Source organism: Alternaria ethzedia (assembly GCF_023757985.1).
Source record: "Alternaria ethzedia strain BMP 0044 chromosome Unknown scaffold_34, whole genome shotgun sequence".
Lineage (NCBI taxonomy): Eukaryota > Fungi > Ascomycota > Dothideomycetes > Pleosporales > Pleosporaceae > Alternaria > Alternaria ethzedia.
Genome location: NW_026056227.1, coordinates 207,395 through 223,644, shown reverse-complemented (window position 1 = coordinate 223,644; position 16,250 = coordinate 207,395). Strand labels below are relative to the sequence as shown.

The following is a 16,250-nucleotide window of genomic DNA, read 5'->3' as shown; positions in this document are numbered from 1 at the left end:
AATTAATCCCGCACCCGAATTCCGATGCGCAGGGTGGTGCTGTAGCAGTACTAAATTTGCGCATTATTCTACATCGCTCAAGCCAGGCACCGCTGACGTCCAGCCTTATGAGACGCAAAAATTGACATGCGTCAAGCGACGTACTGAGATCGATCGGAATCAGAAACCTCAACAACCGGAAATAAGGGCGTTATCTCCGCCAGCATCGCCAACTTCCTTTCGCCCTCTTACTCCTCCTCTTGGATCTCGTTGCTGCTATTCGGACTTTCCTCGCGATTGATCAGGCGTGTCAATCCAGCCAGGTCGTCGCGTTTCGCCGTTACAGCTTCCAGCAATTCACGCATGGGTTGCCCTATCAGCCCGAGCTGCTCGAGCATCTGCTTCGCTGCTCGACGTGTGTCCGTCACGCCTTTTAGTGTCTCTTCGATTACCGTCGCCGTGACGGGGTCGTTGAGGCGCGCCGTCATTACCTTTTTCCTCTCATCCTTATCGAGACCCTTCAGATCAGCACCAGCGAGCTTCACCATCCGGAACAACACGGTGTCATGAACTGTTTTCATGTCTTGCGCATTGTTTAAGGTCACTTCCAGCTTGGTCTCCAGATGCGGGAAGTGCTCTGCGAACTCATGGTTGAGACTGTCGTAGTCGTCTGCGTTGTTACATGCGTCAAATATCTCCTCCTGCGATAGAGTGTAGACGCCTGGATGAGGTTCTCCAGAGTCCCGTGGCTGTGCTGATCGAAGTACAGCCAGATCCAGCAGCTCGTCGATTTCGGCCTTTTTCAACTCGTTCCGCGCGCACTGGATCTTGGCCATCAGTCCTTGTCGCGCTCTTTCTGCCAGCTTCCTGTTATAGGCTCTCCATTTGGTCTCGCATCGTTTGACTTCCTCCTTGTTATCATCTTCCTCTGCATTCTTTTTGTTCCTTTGATACGCACGTCTCTTCTTCTCACGGTCGAATCGGTGCTCCAGCTGCTCCTGTCCGCTCAACACCTTGAGAGCAAGGTATATGCCATCGTCCTTATTGGCAAGCTCAAACTCCTTCTGTCGGATATGCGCTAACATAATAATGAGCATGTTAAACGGATCCTGAGTCTTGAAATCTTTGGTTTCTGGCCGGTATGCGTGAATGGCTTTCAGTAGTTGACGTTGAGAAGGTTCCAGGATACCATTCTGTCCAGTTTCATTGTCCTGGTTGCTATTTCTGTTGTCACTGACAATCGCCAAGATCTGGTCGACAACCTTCACTCTTTCCCTGAGAGCAGCAACAAAGGCCTGGCGCTCGGTCGAGTCACTGTTACGCTTGTCGGCAATGCGCTTGTTCCAAGTGAGTATTACGTCTAACATGTGTTCTTCTGACTCTTCGGTTTCCAACAGTAGTGGCTCTAAACGTAACGGAGCAAGTAAGTCGTCGAATACCCGGTCACTTGATCCGTCTGCGTTCCTGATTCGCTCCAGGACTGAGGTATCCATGCCTGGCTCATCAGCCCTTAACGCCGCTGCCACATCCCGGTACTGCTTTCCGTCCGCCACTTCTTCATCGATGTCAAGATACGGTGGGCATGAAGCGTTTTCTTCTCGACATAGGTCGTCGAGTCGGGCTATGATGTCCTCGAGATCGACGTCCGACGCCTCGTATTCATCATCATGTCGAGTCGAAGAGGGCACTGTGCTGCCCCTTTCGAAAGTAAAGCGCTCATCGAAATGTTCCTGTTCGCAGTCATCGGCAGTGTTTGGATTGGCCTGACGCAACCGTTCGCGCATCCGCGCTAGAGCCTCCGACCCACGTAAACTCCTCGCACTGATTGGTGGTACATCAGTACCATACATTAAAGCATCGTAAGCTGACTGACGTTCTAACATTTTATTGGGGATAATACTGGTGCAGGTTCTGCGTGCACATGACCATGGTTGTGGACTACATATGGATACTCTAGTCGTCACTGCCTTCACAATCAATGCTACACCAATAGCGTGGGATGCGGAATTCATACCCGCGCGGTGATGTCTACGCATCGAAACAATCACAGCACGAGTTCTTCCTGCTCAGTCTACCTATGCTAATCACATGGCTGAGGTGCGTCGAATGGGCCAATCCACACCAGTGTGATTTTCGACACAACCATGGATCGCGCATGTCTACACTGGATCGCATGTCACGTCCACGGTTCACCATATTCATCAGAGTATATAAACAGAGGCCGCCGTGACTATTTCAAAATTCCACATTCAACTCTACACAAAACTCTTTCACACACAAGTCTTTCACAAAAGTCACAAGGCCCTTCAAAAGCACTCTTCACACAACGCTTTTCATCCACCACCACCCGAAACCAGCCAAGGTTCCAGTCATGTTGCTCTCACAGCTCGTCCACGCGCACCTCAATACCATCAAGTCAAAAGCTCAAGAGCCAAAACACGCCGAAGGGTACGAGCTCGACCTCATGCCATCTGAGCCGCATTCCTCGCCGTCTCCGTTCCCGTCGGCCCATCCTTCAAGGGCTTCGTCACGAACTGCATCGCGGACATCATCGCGGACATCATCACGAACTTCTTCACGGACATCGTCACGAAACTCATCGCGGACATCGTCTTCAAAATCTTCACTGTATTCGGTATCAACATATTCAACAATGTCGACTACGTCCCTCGACACCGCGTCCTCTGACGCGACAACATCAGAGTCGCAACAATCAGGCTTCTCTTCACGCGCAAACAGCCCAGAGATCGACATGAACGAATGGGAAGACGTCGACCTCACAGACCGCGCCACCTTGGGACGTGCTTCACACTCCAAACTGTTGTTGAGGGTGATGCAGTACCTGCGATCGCGTACTAAGCCGCGCATGCCCGCGACGCCGGTACTGCGACCCACGCATGATGAGGAGGCTATGTTGGAGGTTCCGGCTTGGCATTTGGAGGGATAGGATTGGTCTGCTTGTTCTTGGACCTTGGTTCAAGCGGCTCGCCAGCTTACAGTCGGATGCATAGACACGAAGTTGTTTGGCAATCGGGATCTTGGAGTTGCTGCTGTTTGGACTTTCTGGTAAACTAGTGAACCCCACGAACGAATCGAAATCCTCCATAAAGTAATCGCAAATGAGAAGAGAAAAAGACAGAACCCTTCCACTGTGATTGAATGTCAAAACCCCTCCTCTCCATGATCTAAACTCCCCTCCGTCTCTCCATCCATCCCCCCTACCTCGCCACCCCAACCCCCCTCCCAAACCACCCCCACTCTACCGCCACAACCCACTAACCGTCTCCACCCCCCTCTCAACCACAGCCTTAACCCTCGCCCTCAACGCATTATTCGCACACTCGACCTCCAAATCCTCCAACCAAACCTTGGCCACAAACCTATCAAACTTGATCTCCACACCCGGAACGGGTATACCCAGATTATGCAGTCGCTTCAACTCCGTCTTGTCCTCCGCCGATAACTGGTCGTCTGGCGCGATGGGAGGGGGGAACGCGGTGATGTTGGATATGTTGGATGGCTCCGTGGAGTCGGGGGAGGAGGTAGAGGTATCCATGGTGTCTGGGTTGGTGTCTGGGTTGGCGGCGGCGGGAGTACCGTTTGTAGTGGCGGTTGTGGTGCTGTTGCGGGGGAGGGTGATGGGGCGGACGGCTTCTTCGCCGAATTGGGCTTCGAGGAAGAGGAAGAGGCGGGCTAGGCGCGTGGAGGGGTCGGTGGTGCGGTGGGGGTGTGGCTTTTTGAAGCGGTGGGTTAATTTTGTGGTGGTGATTTCGTCGTCGGCTTCTGGTTGGGGCGTGTGGCTGTGGGAGTGCTGTTTTGAGGATTCTGGGGGAGTGGGTTAGTAAGAGGGTTGAATGGGGCTGGAGGGGAGGGAGACTTACGTCGGACAGCTGCTGGTGAGGACTCGACTGTGAAGAGGACGGCGAGGACGGCGTCGGCGATACCGTCGTTGATTACGTTGCCTTCCCATTCTACTTCTACTCTTCCTCCGTTCTTGATTAGGACGTTTACGCAGTCCATAACTGTGAACTTTGTTTCTGTGCGGCTGACTTCTTCGTCTGCTTCCTCTTTGTGACTTGTGCCGTTGCCGTTCATCTTGCCGTCAACGGCAGCATCTGTGAGACTGCTCTCTTTGATTGCGCCAAAGGTTCCTTCGAGGGCCCATCGTATGAGATCGATACCGGCGGCTGATAGGGTAAGGTGCTGACGGCACATGATGGTTGTTGTAGTCAGACCGGCATATTCCTTGAGATCCTCGGGCGCCATGAGAGAGATCTTGAAGTCGTTCTGGATGAGAACTCCACTGATCATATCCACCTTTTCCCCTTCTTGGTCTTCAGCAGTCTCACCCTCACCATTGGAAGACAGAGAGCGAGGTAAAGGCGGAGCAATAGATGCCAGCTTTCCGACTACCTTGGCGATCTTATCGGTCTTGAACGGAATGCGAAGTTCCTCGCAGTTGGCGGGCGAGTATATCTTTGTGGGTACGGCTTTCTGGGCGTTGAAGGAAAGAAGTTTAGACTTCAGGCGTGTCATATTACCCTTTTCGCCGTGAACAAGAATCTGAGATTCAGTAAGTAAGTGGTCTTCACCATGGATGTGGACTAAGCTAGACTTACAACGACAGGAGCGGCGACTTCTTGCACAAACTCCATGTTCTCTTTACCATCAACGTGTGCTGCAAAACTGTACTCCTGGACTGTGCACCGTCGGGGAATCATGGCCTGCTCATTCTCCCTCTGACCTGGCCGACGTGCTGCGTTACTAGCACGGGACATGATTGCTGGGATCTGGTCCGGCTCGTGAACAATTTGTTTCGCCATGGTGCCCTCGACGGAGTAACCGGTGATAATGACACCGTTCCTTGGGTCGGGCGCCCATCGCTCAAGCAGCTCGCGCGACGTGCCGGACTGCATCATACCCGGCGAGGCAAGCATGACACATCCACCTAGATCGTCGAAGCGCTCTAGACTCTTGAGCGAACGGACAAACTTGAAGTCCCAAGCTCCACGTCGACCGGTGTCACCCGCGGCTTCGGCTTCGGCCATGCGCTCGGCGAAAAGACGTTTGATGTTGTCGTTCATGGCCGAGACGTACGTTTGGTAGACCTGCATACACTTACGAGCTAAGCTGGAGTTGTAGTATATGGGTATCTTCTGAACTTCTGGGTGCTTGCTCCAATATTCGTCGAGAATGAGAAGAAGTTCCTGGGCTCTACCCAGGGCGAAGACTGGAAGTAGAGCACGACCTCCGCGGTTGAGAACGTCGGTGATAGCCTTCATGAGCTGTGCCTCTCGCTCGACACGCGGCGTATGCATCGAGATACCGAATGTTGACTCGGTGATGAGGACGTCAATCTTTACGCCCGGAGGTACCGACGCTGATACCAAATGTCGGTCGTCTTCTCGCGAGTAGTCGCCGGTGAAGAGTATCTTTAGGCCTGCAATCTCCATAAGGAACATGGCCGCTCCAAGTACGTGACCAGCTGGGTATGGTGTTATCCGTACACCGGATACGGTGTGGGTGGTGTAAAAGTCGATTGACTCAATCATAGGATAGGTGTTGAGATGGTCCGCCTCAGTGTACATTTGGATCTTTGTCTCGGAATTGCTCGACATGTTACCGACACGGACAGAGTCTTGGATGAGCCATTTGTAGATGGCCTTGGTCGGATGTGTCATGAAAACGCGGCCCTTGAAGTTGGTCTTCGCAAGTACATAGGGTAGAGATGCAGCATGGTCGACGTGGAAACTAGCCTGATGTCAGCATGCTGGAGGACGACTGGAGGACTCAGGGTGAGCCCGGAAGAAGCGCCCAAAGTTGTAGATACATTCGTGGGAACCAGGGAGGGGCACATCATCGAAGTCGAGCGGGAGGAAGCAAATTATATTCCATTCATAGTGATATACAAGTCGCTGTATTGCGAGTGCCCTTTGCGCGCTCATGGTCCGACTCCAGTGATGCGCCGAACCCCAACTACCAAGGCAAGCAAGACGCGCGTATACATACTGTGAAATTAGTAGCACGTCTACGGTGCTAAGATCGAAATCATCGTAAAATGGCATGGCGGACAAGCCTTCGTGTGCGGGATGCATACCGGCATCAAGCTGTCCCTCGTTAGTATGGGTGCCGTAGAGTATGCGAGTCCTGAATGCGCACCATGACGGTCTTGCCCTTGTACTGGATGATGTGACACGAGCGGCCGACCTCGTTACCGCCTCCTAAGCAGAGGAACATGAGCTCGTCGGAGGGATCTATTGGGTCTTCATCTTCGGGCGCCATAGCTGTCGCCTTTCTCTTCGACGCCATAGTTGTGTGGGTTGAGATGTGGATGTGTTACTAGGTGGTATACGGGCGACGGAGGTGAGGCTACGGGGTTGGTGGATGCCCAGGTGGTAGCCGGAGAAGAACGCGTAAGATATCTATAAACCGCGCCTGGACCTAGCTCATTAATCGTGAATTGGTGTCGCAGGGATATTCAACGCCTCAATGGAGAATCCCAAGTGTGAGAGAGAAGTCGTGGCAGTGTCGAGTGAGAGCGGAGTGGTAGTTGGTAGACCGTTGCGGCTCTCTTTGTCTGGCGCGCGACTGCCAAGACTTTGTCCGTGCTCGTCATTCCCAGATTCATCGTCCGCTCTGTCAACCGCGACATCACCAACCCCGACGCGCCTGCCAACTCCACCCACCGCGCCTGCCCACCGAACACGTCCCATCGCAAGCGCTACCGAGCCCCGAAGATACTGCCGCCGGATGACGCGCCGATAGAAACCCTCTGCCAGCGCGACTCCCCGAAAGGGACGAGCTGCCCACCATGGCCTACCCGAACAACTACCAGTATCCGCCGCCGGGCCAGCAGCCCCCCCCGCCCGTGCAAACGCAGAATCTGGGCCACCAGCAACAGCCGCGCGCTTTCTCACCGCAGAATTACCAGCAGTCGCCTACCGCCCTGTCCCCGACCATGGGCAGCGGCATTCCTCCGAATAAGCGACAGCGCCTGTCGCCAAACCCGCCATCGCCTGCGCCGTACCAGTCGCCGTTTGGCATGCCTGGCGCGCCCCAATACCCTCCCTCGCCGTATACCGCTTCCCCTCAGACGCCTGGCTACCACTCGCTACCCACCTCGCCCGCCGCGATGCAGCCTCCGCCCTTCCATCAGCCCCAGCCGTATCAGCACCCGAATGGACAGCCGCCCGCGCCCCAGGGCTCTATGCCGCCACCCAAGGTCCCTTATAGCAAGACTGGCGATAGTTCGGAATTAGAAAAGGCGAATGCGCGCGACCTGGACGTCAATAACATTAGCGATGTGCTCACAGGATCTGGTATCGATCTGCGCGCCGAGGAGGACAACCTGCTGCACAACTACAGGAGCTTCAACTCGCAAGCATCGGGCTCCACAGCATCACCACATGCCAGCTTCAATAACTGGAGCCAGCAGTCGGGCCATGGCGCATTCCAAGGGACCGGCGCACTTAGTCAAGAAATGACCAAGGAGCAGCACGAAGCCGAGTTCATCAGGAAGCACGAGCAAGCCGCCAGGATCCTGAACGAGTCAGCCCAGCAGCCACTGAATGACCCGTTCCTGTCAGCAAGTGTCCTAAGACATCGCATCGCGAAACGTGGCTATGAGCACGGTATCCAGATCAATGTCGATGGCTTGTTTGACAAGATCCCAGATAAGGGACAGCAAGAGATCGCACGTACCACAGCAGCTGGTGCCAACGGCGAACAAATCGTAGGCTTGGAGGCTGCCAGTCTACTGAACCAGAACGCTCCACTTGTGGAGATTCTGACGCTGATATCGCTGGCTGCCGAGGAGCGTGTCCGGACCATAGTGGAGGATTCTTTTGCTTTATGCCAAGGTCGTCAGAATACTTCTCATGGCATCATTCCCCCACAGATGCTTGATCTTGCTGTGGTGGATGAGGGCGCATCAGAGAAGATGGCTCCGCCAGTCAACATCTTGAAGACGCCATGGGAGGCAACAGACAGTGCTGTCAGCCCTACAGCGACAGCCAGCAAGGGTATGTTTGTTTTGAACATTTTTCAATTTATTGCTAATCGACTTAGGCGTCCCCAATGCGGGACGATTGCCAACGCCTCCAAGCGAAGCACCCCCAACCCCTCAGCGAACATACCAAAACGTCAACCACGTTGCCATTGCACTTACGAAGCGCGTCAATGACGACTACAAGTGGGAGCAGGAGCGCCTCCGCAAGCGCGCGAAGCGTCAAGCAGGCGCCTCAGCTTCCTCAGCAGATGCGCCAGCTGCACCAATACCCATGCCGGAACCTGTGACAAAGAAGGCTTTGGCATTCGCCAAGAAGCAAAGTCAGTCGGACGTCGTCGTATTTGGCAAAGCCAACGAGACCGCCAGTATGGCACTTGGTGGCAAGAAGAAGAAATACTCGTGGATGACGGGCGGTGGTGGAGGACCAGCGTCAGGTGCATCTACACCGCGACCGGCTGCAGCAACAGGTGGTAGTGGCGCCGCTACACCTGCGGTCCAAGCGCCTGAAAAGGCTCTCATGGGCAAGAAGCGCAAGTTCGGCGACACAATTGAGCAGACCGAAACAGGCGCCGGTATCCAGCTTCGTGATTTGATTCACGTGCTAGATAACGACGGAAGAGAGAAGAAGACGCTCACGGTCATCCTGGCGCGTCTCAAGAACACAGAAAAGGACACCAAGCCTGAGGTCAACAAGGCGGCGCCTGCTGTACCTGGCCCAGGTCTAAGAGCTTAGGTTCTACCTTATTTGCATTATCAGCGTTGGCGTTAAACGGAGGGATGTCAAGTGGAGAGGACAGAACTTGTGACACATTATTTGCATTATATCCCCAAGGGCTGGGGTAAAACTTTCATCGATGAGAGATGAATGATTGGGTACCTTCGAATGGAATGGGTTTCGTGTTAAAGGTATCACGTTCAATGGGGCGTAGTAACTGATCAAGCACCTTATAGTAATGTGCACCAAAAACTTTCGAAACATGTTCCCTCAAACGCTTACGCTCAGATCGTCTAATACGCCCAAAGTTCGCACCTCTCTATGACTACAATGATGACGGCAAACAGAAATTGACCAACAGCGAAGATAAAACTCCCGATGGTGGGGGCCGCTCCCCATTTTTGTTCTCCTTTCCCGAGACCCAAATACAGAAACGTCAACAAAAGGGCGATGAAGGCAATCAAAGATTCGCATGTCAGTATGAATCTAAGATTCAGCTTTTCCACAATCTCAAAGCCAAAGCCCGTAGGATAACCTTTGTTAGGCATGAACCTCAGGCGACCTTTGCGTTTGGGTGAGCGCGCAAAGCATTGTCTTTCGTGTACCGTTCCCAAAGATTCTTCATGTACCGAGCTACCCGGATCCCAGTAAAGCGAGGTGAGTTGCGCAGAGTGCAGAAGAGGGGGTTCAGGGAGGGGCATTGGGGGCCAGTAGCTGAAAACGTACTCTTCCGGTCGGTTGAATATGTCGGGCATGGTATCCACCGGATTGCCGGTGTCGATGATGCGGACGTTGGTTTTGTTGTAAAGCTCATACTTTACGGGTCGGACAGAGTTGACCATGAAGATCGCACGCCAGTAGGGGCGTCGCTCGCGGTAGACGCGGTTCAATAGGTAGGCTAGGTCGTAGTCGGTTTCGTACTGGGTTACTTGTAATGGAACTTGCTTCTTGTTCGCTAGGCCGGCGGGTATGATGATGTGAAGGAAAAGTTCTGCCGCTTCGATGTCGGGCTCTTCAGTTTCCGTACTGTCGTAATCCAGGCTTTGTAATTCTGTGCCTTCATCATTATCGTTCCCATCGTTTTGTTGCCACTCATTACTGGGTCCGCCGAGGCCGGGATTGACACCATGATCTGAATCTCTGCTGACTTCCGTTTCGTCCGACTGACCTCGTCTGGAGTAGTCTGATGTCGCTTCACGTGCGCCACTCGATAGGCTGGCGTTCTGACCAACGAGTTCGTGGTTCAAGGCGTTATGGGGTTCGAGACGTTGGTGTGTCGGTTCGGCGGGCGCTAAGGTGGTGTCCCTGAAGCAAGGGATGATGGAAGTCACGCATCGATGCCAGGTAGAGTAACAAGTTCGCGTAAATCTTGCAGTGAGCTTGATCCAAGGGTTGAGTGAGGCGTAGTCCAAAGCGATGCGAGGTTGTATCACACCCTCGGCTATAGAGAACTCGTTCTCATACTTGTGTGCCGACATGATGTATAGAACGAAGAGACCCAGCATGGTAAGGAGAAGTCCACATGTGGCCAGAGAAACACTGAGATAACTAAAACACTCAACAATACCTGCTCCCCATACTTCTTCTCTGCTAGTGTTGAGTACTCGGTGCATGTGAATCTTTGAAGGGTCTGTCAGCCGTGGCAGGCTACGCAACATCATGGAACTGTCTTCGTGGAGGCGATTAATGTTATCGAACTCTAACGCCAGATTTTTAGGGTGCACCGGGGCCATGTATGTTACTGGTCTTGGCTCGAATGGATATTCTGTATGATCTTCTGATGGTAGATCATCGTATCTCATATTGGCCACTTGATTGTCCTCGATCGTGATCTTAGCGAATGTAAGCTGAGTGTGTAATGAGATTACCTCAAGCGGAATCAGACACGTACTTTCACATAATTTATCCCTTCAACCCTCATAAGATTTCTTCGCCAACCGGTTTCCTTTTTACGCGCGTCACGTAATTCGTGGAGAAGATCATCGTCAGATTTTAAGTCGTCTGTTTGAAGTACTTCCCACCCTGTAAGAAGAGAATCTGGCATCTCCACGCATACAATTCCAAGGCCACTAGGGTTGACAGAGGATGATGAGAATCTCTGATGAGTAGGCAATCCAAATTCTCGGGCCTGCTTGGACGGCGCGTCGGATACTGAAGCATCCTGGGATACTTGTATTGGGGCGACCAGCAGCGCTTTGTCGGAAGTCGAGGATTTGTACTCTGCCCCATGGCTCTGGCATGAATAGAGATGTTGGCATGAAACGGGTTCTATGAGAGAACATGATATGCCCGGGCTTCCCGGTAATTCAAATTCACGCCAATACTGCCCCGATTGGAGAATAATTGGGGAGGCAGTAGTCTCCGGTGCCCTACAACGTGACTCAGTAATGAAGTCAACCTACTTAGGTAGTTTGGCTTTTACATACAAGTTCGATGGTTTGCGTTCATTCAAAGAAGTGTGGCTTGAAAACTCTAGGGAGCTGCCGGATGTGTAGGACGCCGGAAAATTGTGTGTGGGGCGAGGCAAACATGGGTATGTTGTAACCGCGATGGTGTTACTGCCGTAAGCAGCTGGAGGTGTTGGTACTGCTGAAGGCATAGGAACAGGATGCTATAGATTCAGAACAACGGCCTACTCAAAGCTTCTTAGCTGTAGTGCATGCAAGCAGTACTTGAGAAGAATTAGCTGCTGTCGGAAATGTGTTTTCGCGCCAAGAGAGGTCCTTCATCTGAGCTGTCGCGTGCCCAGAGGCGATTGGCTGCAACACCAATGACCGCATACCTAGGTAGGTAGTCTGCCTTGCCGAACCGGACGCCACATAGCACATCGAGGCCATGATCGGCGACCACAGAGCTGCTTCAAGCTCAGCCGCATACACACAGCCTCCACGTTAACCTAGGAAAAAACCGAACAGGTCTGCAGCCTACATTGACATGGAAATATGTAAAGTAGGTAGCCTGACATCGATGTAGGCTCTAGGTCTGTTCAGTTTTGTTTTTCCCTTGTATGAGATGCCTCCATGAAATAGCTAGTGCTCAGCCTCATGGTTTGTGTGGGAGAATTAGCCATTCCACTTCATCCCATGGTACTGCGATGACGCAGAGCGAAACGAGGCACTCACAACTTCCGCAACATCGACGATCTAGACGAGAAGATACACTCATGAATGAGTGAAATCGCAAGTATAATATACTGGGAGAATTAGCACTGGGAACAGTGCAGCTTTTGGCATGGAAGTTAGTCATGCTAGAGGTTTTGCTTGCGTCAATAGCTGGCAGGAATAGCTGGTAACAAACAATACTCACGTGCGTGTCTCAGCGCCCGAACAAGTGTATAGGATGGTAGCCGTCCAACGGTCGAATGCGCAAACCGGGCGCATTCGCGAGTTACGAGACCTGTTTGTCCATGGATGCTAGCATTCTGTCGCTCCGCTGTAAACTTACACAATAATCATACACCCGCGCCTGATCTCTTCCGCTCTTTGATCCTCCTTGACGACACCGAAACTGAGTGGAGAGTCCCCCTACAACTCACAACCCCATCACTCCCGCCTAAGCTCCTCTTTATACCCAGCCGGCAGATCAAAAGGCCACACCTCCTTCAAAAACTCATAATTCTGAACCTGAGTATCCCGATCAATCCCCTCGCCCTCAAACATATGCTGAACACTCCATTCCAGCAGCTCCAAATGTAAAGCCTGTATCTTTTCATACGCCTCCGCCGGCACCCAGCCATCCTCAACCCTATTCAGTGCCCTCTCTTTACTCTCCTTCCATTCCTGAATCTCTTCAAAAGTCTCATACTCTTCCACGTGTTTCGCGTACTCAGCCTCACTGAGCAAAGCAACAGGGCAAGGACCTTCAAATCCCAATTCCCCCCAGCGTCGCGCCGTCTGAATGATTTCGTTGCGGAAGCGGATGAAGCCGTCCTTCCACGTGCGGTGGCAGTAGCGGAAGGGGTCGAGGTACGCAGTATCCATTCGACGGGCTTTAAACATGGGACCGAAGAATACGATAAGCCCCAAGTCAAAGCGGATGCCGCATTCATCGCGTTTGAAACTCAACTCGCGTTCTGGCTGGACGTGCGGACGTGGTTGCGCAAAGTCTGGTGAGATGTCTGCGTAGTGGAAGGCTGGTTCTATGCTGCAGGCTTGCCAGTCGATGATTGCGGTGACGGTTGTGGGGGTGTCTTCTGAGACGAAGATGTTATCTGTGTGGAGACAGGGATGGAATAGGGATGGCTTTGCAGAGTCTTGGAGCGAGGGGTGATGGGCCATTGCTTTTAGCAGCGCGCGGCCGCGTTCGAGTAGGTCGTAGTGTTCTGTGGTTGATCCGTGGAATTCTTGCCAGTGTGGGTGTTTGGTTATGAGGTGAGATGGTGGAACTCGGGAGATACCGAGGTCTATGAGACTGTCGCAGTATGCGTTGAGATTAGGCCCTGATATAGATTGTGAGCAGGCAGGTGGTACTACAGTATGCGTCTATACCCACATGGTCCTCTGTTCGGGTTGACAGTGTGATAGTATCTGGGCTCGCGGGGATCGCAATCCCAATAGGTAGATCCACAGTGAGGGCCTATGCAATACGCCGGGTTAGATGGTAATTCAGCCCCGGTAACGTACGGCGTGTCGGCAAAGTAAAGGCTGCCATATGCCGGAAATTCGAGTTTGCCAAGTTCGTTGAGTTCGAATATGATCTTACTAACGCACTTAGATTGTTCATCTACGTCCATAGTTGGCCACTTCTCGTGCAAAGGAACACCAGGGGCGTGTTCCATGATTATGTACTCAGTTCCAATGGGGTTCGAGGCGTCATCACTCCAGTCGAGAATCTCCGGGATAGGAATACTCGTAGTCTGTTGTACTACTCAGACACAGCTTTGTCAGCTATTGGGTCGTCTTGTGCGATCTTTTGCTTGGTAGAACATACGATACTTGATGGTAGCGACTTCCGAGCTAGTTCTGTATCTGTGCGGCCCTGCTACAGAGAAGGGCAGTTTCGCAACGACACGCTTGCCATTGTCAGTATGGAAGATGAATACTCGATTGTTATCCCCTTCTTTCTTCTCATACGAAGAGATCGAGCTGGCACCCGGACACAGTGTTACGACTTTCTGACACAGAGAGTCAAAGTCGAACTGTATCATGCGTGCTTGACGGTGCAGCGCATCGTGACGGAGCCATCGGCCATCCGTATAATTGTAGGGGTCAGGACCTGGGATGTGTGAGCAACGGCAGATTGGCAGAGCATAGGCGACTACGATGACTTCCCACCTTCTCTGGTTGATTGCACTCGCGAAGAGAAGAGAGCGACTTGACCGAGATGGGATCTAAACTGCACTCTTCGAGAGCGCGTGAAGACCCGAGAGTCATGAAAGTGCCCAAGCTTTGATGACGGTAAAGTTAGTCGCCGCGTGGGGAGATGTCGCATTACAGCACAGGGCGTTCGGCTAAGCATTACTACGATATTCTCAGAGTATGCTCAACGTCTCTCGCGTGATACAGAGGGTGATCTCTGGATGTCAACGCGGAGTATATCCTGGAGATCATCCACCCGAGCGCCGGCGGTGACAGCGCCGCATCGCTGCAGGACAACCGCCGTCGCCGACACCGTAAGAAAGCATGAGAACAGCGCATCGGCAATTTTCGGAACCATCCGTTGGTAGGTGAGGCGCTTGCAAATTTGGATACTATTCTCAGCCTGAAACGCGTTCCTGAGATGTCAGGCACTCTCGCGTCGCGGGTCACAGTTTCGGAACTGTGCGTTGCGATGGTCCTTCCTCTTCGGAACTTTGGAAGCACTGATATTGGCTGCAAACCTTGTTGAGAGATGGGAGAGCTCGACAAAATCTGGTATGCAGAACACTCCGTCGATATGAGGATGTTGGATTGTATTCTTTCGCGATAGTCGATCAAATCCAACGGCATGCCGATGTCATAATGTCTGCCTTACCGGCCCGGCAACGGCGTAGCCAGGACTCGCGCCTCAGCGCTAAACCCACTCGTCCCCGCTATAGCCACAATCGTCACAGCGCATGGATGTCGAAGCTACCCCCCAGCCATCCGATGGGGGCAGCTATGGACTACTGCGCCGCTGCTGCGGAAGGCCTTGGACGCCTGTCGCAGCTGCCTTGTGCTCTCCAACTTGATATGTGCCTGTGACTACGCGACTGCTAACCTCCTGTGCTGTGTAACGTGCCGCAGCCTCTACTGATCGCGCTCAACAGCATCTTGGTGACATAGCTTACAGCAGCTTCTTTGGCAGTACTTGAGGGAATTGGACGCTCTTTTGGCAGTGTTGGAGGTTTATCTGAGAGAGAAGGCATCGTACCTGGCTTTGGAAGCTCATCATGGAGGTATGCATCAGCCTGTCTTCCCTTTTGGAGTCACGTCAGCTAACCATTGCGCAGAACACTACTACTACACCATACCGCGACTCTCCGGCACGAGACCGGAGAACATCGTCTACCCAACAAACATCACCCAGCTCCTCAGACTCGTCCGCGACCATAAAACCGCTGTCCGCAACGCCTCCTCCCTACGCAGACGAAGAGCCCTACCGCGACGATCCCCCAACACCAACAGAAACAGCACCCTCGACGCGTCAAACTACTTCACCAACCCACCAACGGCAGTCACGACACAGTCCACCCTACCAACCATACACAGACTCACCACCCCACACCCCAGACGCCGACGACGTCCCCCTCGCCCACCTCGTCTCCCACGCGTACACGCAGTCAACAGAGATCTCTCACCAACCCAACGACGCCTTCTACCCGGCCGACGCACCACCTCCATACGCAATCGCAGTCCGACAGTCGTATCGCGACACGCTCGTGCAGTACGTACCGCGCGGCCAGCACGTGGGTCGCGAGGAAGACGAGGAGAGCCAGATTGGTGTGGATGTGGTGAGGCCGGACGATGTGAGGTACTCGGTTGAGAATATTGTTGCGATGTTTGTTGTTGCGATAATGTTGTTGGTTGTGTCGGGGGTGTTGGCTTGGCTGGCGTTTGGGAGTGGGCTGGTGGGATGATCGCGAATACAGCATTGGGAGTCACGGTACACAGACGAGCATTCTACACGACTTTTGGATAGGGCGGTGGGATACTTGTTGGCGTTTTACGTTGGATACACTGGAACATGGGTACATTGGACACATTGGATACACTTGGAAAGTTGGATGGTCGCATCTTGAAATCATTTTAGCACATACTTCGCATAGCATCAAGACATTGCCATTGGAAATTTTGATCGAGTCTCAAACATACGCATGCAAGTCCAAATGTACTGGTTAACGTGCTGCACAATTCGACGCTAGCATACCGTGACCGAACAGGCCCGGTTCCAAGTTTAGACACCAGCCTTACGGACCCTGGTGTGGAGAGTTTAGTGGGTCCGTAGCATGGCATCGATGGGCATCGGGACAAAGAAACGCGAAGATAGGTGACGACCTGCAAACTGCACAGAGATGTCAAGCTTGTACCTTTGCAATTCCAGCCCATTGCTTGCATAGGGCAAGGCATCCGCAACGTGCAACCTCAGGCA

General features: G+C 52.8%; 5 protein-coding genes across 5 annotated transcripts; 1 reads left to right on the top strand and 4 right to left on the bottom strand.

Moving 5' to 3' along the window:
- Nucleotides 1-227: 227 nt before the first annotated feature.
- Nucleotides 228-1,908, bottom strand: J4E87_009368 (uncharacterized protein; the record flags this gene model as incomplete). Its single annotated transcript, XM_049380945.1, has 2 exons — nt 228-1,800; nt 1,901-1,908. 2 exons carry the CDS (start codon nt 1,906-1,908, stop codon nt 228-230), a joined length of 1,581 nt encoding a protein of 526 aa, XP_049229371.1.
- A 1,330-nt stretch (nt 1,909-3,238) lies between these two features.
- Nucleotides 3,239-6,288, bottom strand: YSH1 (endoribonuclease ysh1; the record flags this gene model as incomplete). Its single annotated transcript, XM_049380944.1, has 5 exons — nt 3,239-3,804; nt 3,861-4,542; nt 4,599-5,730; nt 5,989-6,086; nt 6,139-6,288. The coding sequence occupies 5 exons, from the start codon at nt 6,286-6,288 to the stop codon at nt 3,239-3,241; spliced, it is 2,628 nt and encodes an 875-aa protein (XP_049229370.1).
- A 502-nt stretch (nt 6,289-6,790) lies between these two features.
- On the top strand, nt 6,791-8,720 carry J4E87_009366 (uncharacterized protein; the record flags this gene model as incomplete). Its single annotated transcript, XM_049380943.1, has 2 exons — nt 6,791-8,000; nt 8,047-8,720. The coding sequence occupies 2 exons, from the start codon at nt 6,791-6,793 to the stop codon at nt 8,718-8,720; spliced, it is 1,884 nt and encodes a 627-aa protein (XP_049229369.1).
- A 275-nt stretch (nt 8,721-8,995) lies between these two features.
- J4E87_009365 (uncharacterized protein) lies at nt 8,996-10,315 on the bottom strand (the record flags this gene model as incomplete). The annotated part of the gene is made up of 1 exon (XM_049380942.1): nt 8,996-10,315. One exon carries the CDS (start codon nt 10,313-10,315, stop codon nt 8,996-8,998), a length of 1,320 nt encoding a protein of 439 aa, XP_049229368.1.
- Nucleotides 10,316-12,244: 1,929 nt separating this feature from the next.
- J4E87_009364 (uncharacterized protein) lies at nt 12,245-13,721 on the bottom strand (the record flags this gene model as incomplete). Its single annotated transcript, XM_049380941.1, has 4 exons — nt 12,245-13,140; nt 13,194-13,228; nt 13,325-13,557; nt 13,713-13,721. The coding sequence occupies 4 exons, from the start codon at nt 13,719-13,721 to the stop codon at nt 12,245-12,247; spliced, it is 1,173 nt and encodes a 390-aa protein (XP_049229367.1).
- Nucleotides 13,722-16,250: the final 2,529 nt, after the last annotated feature.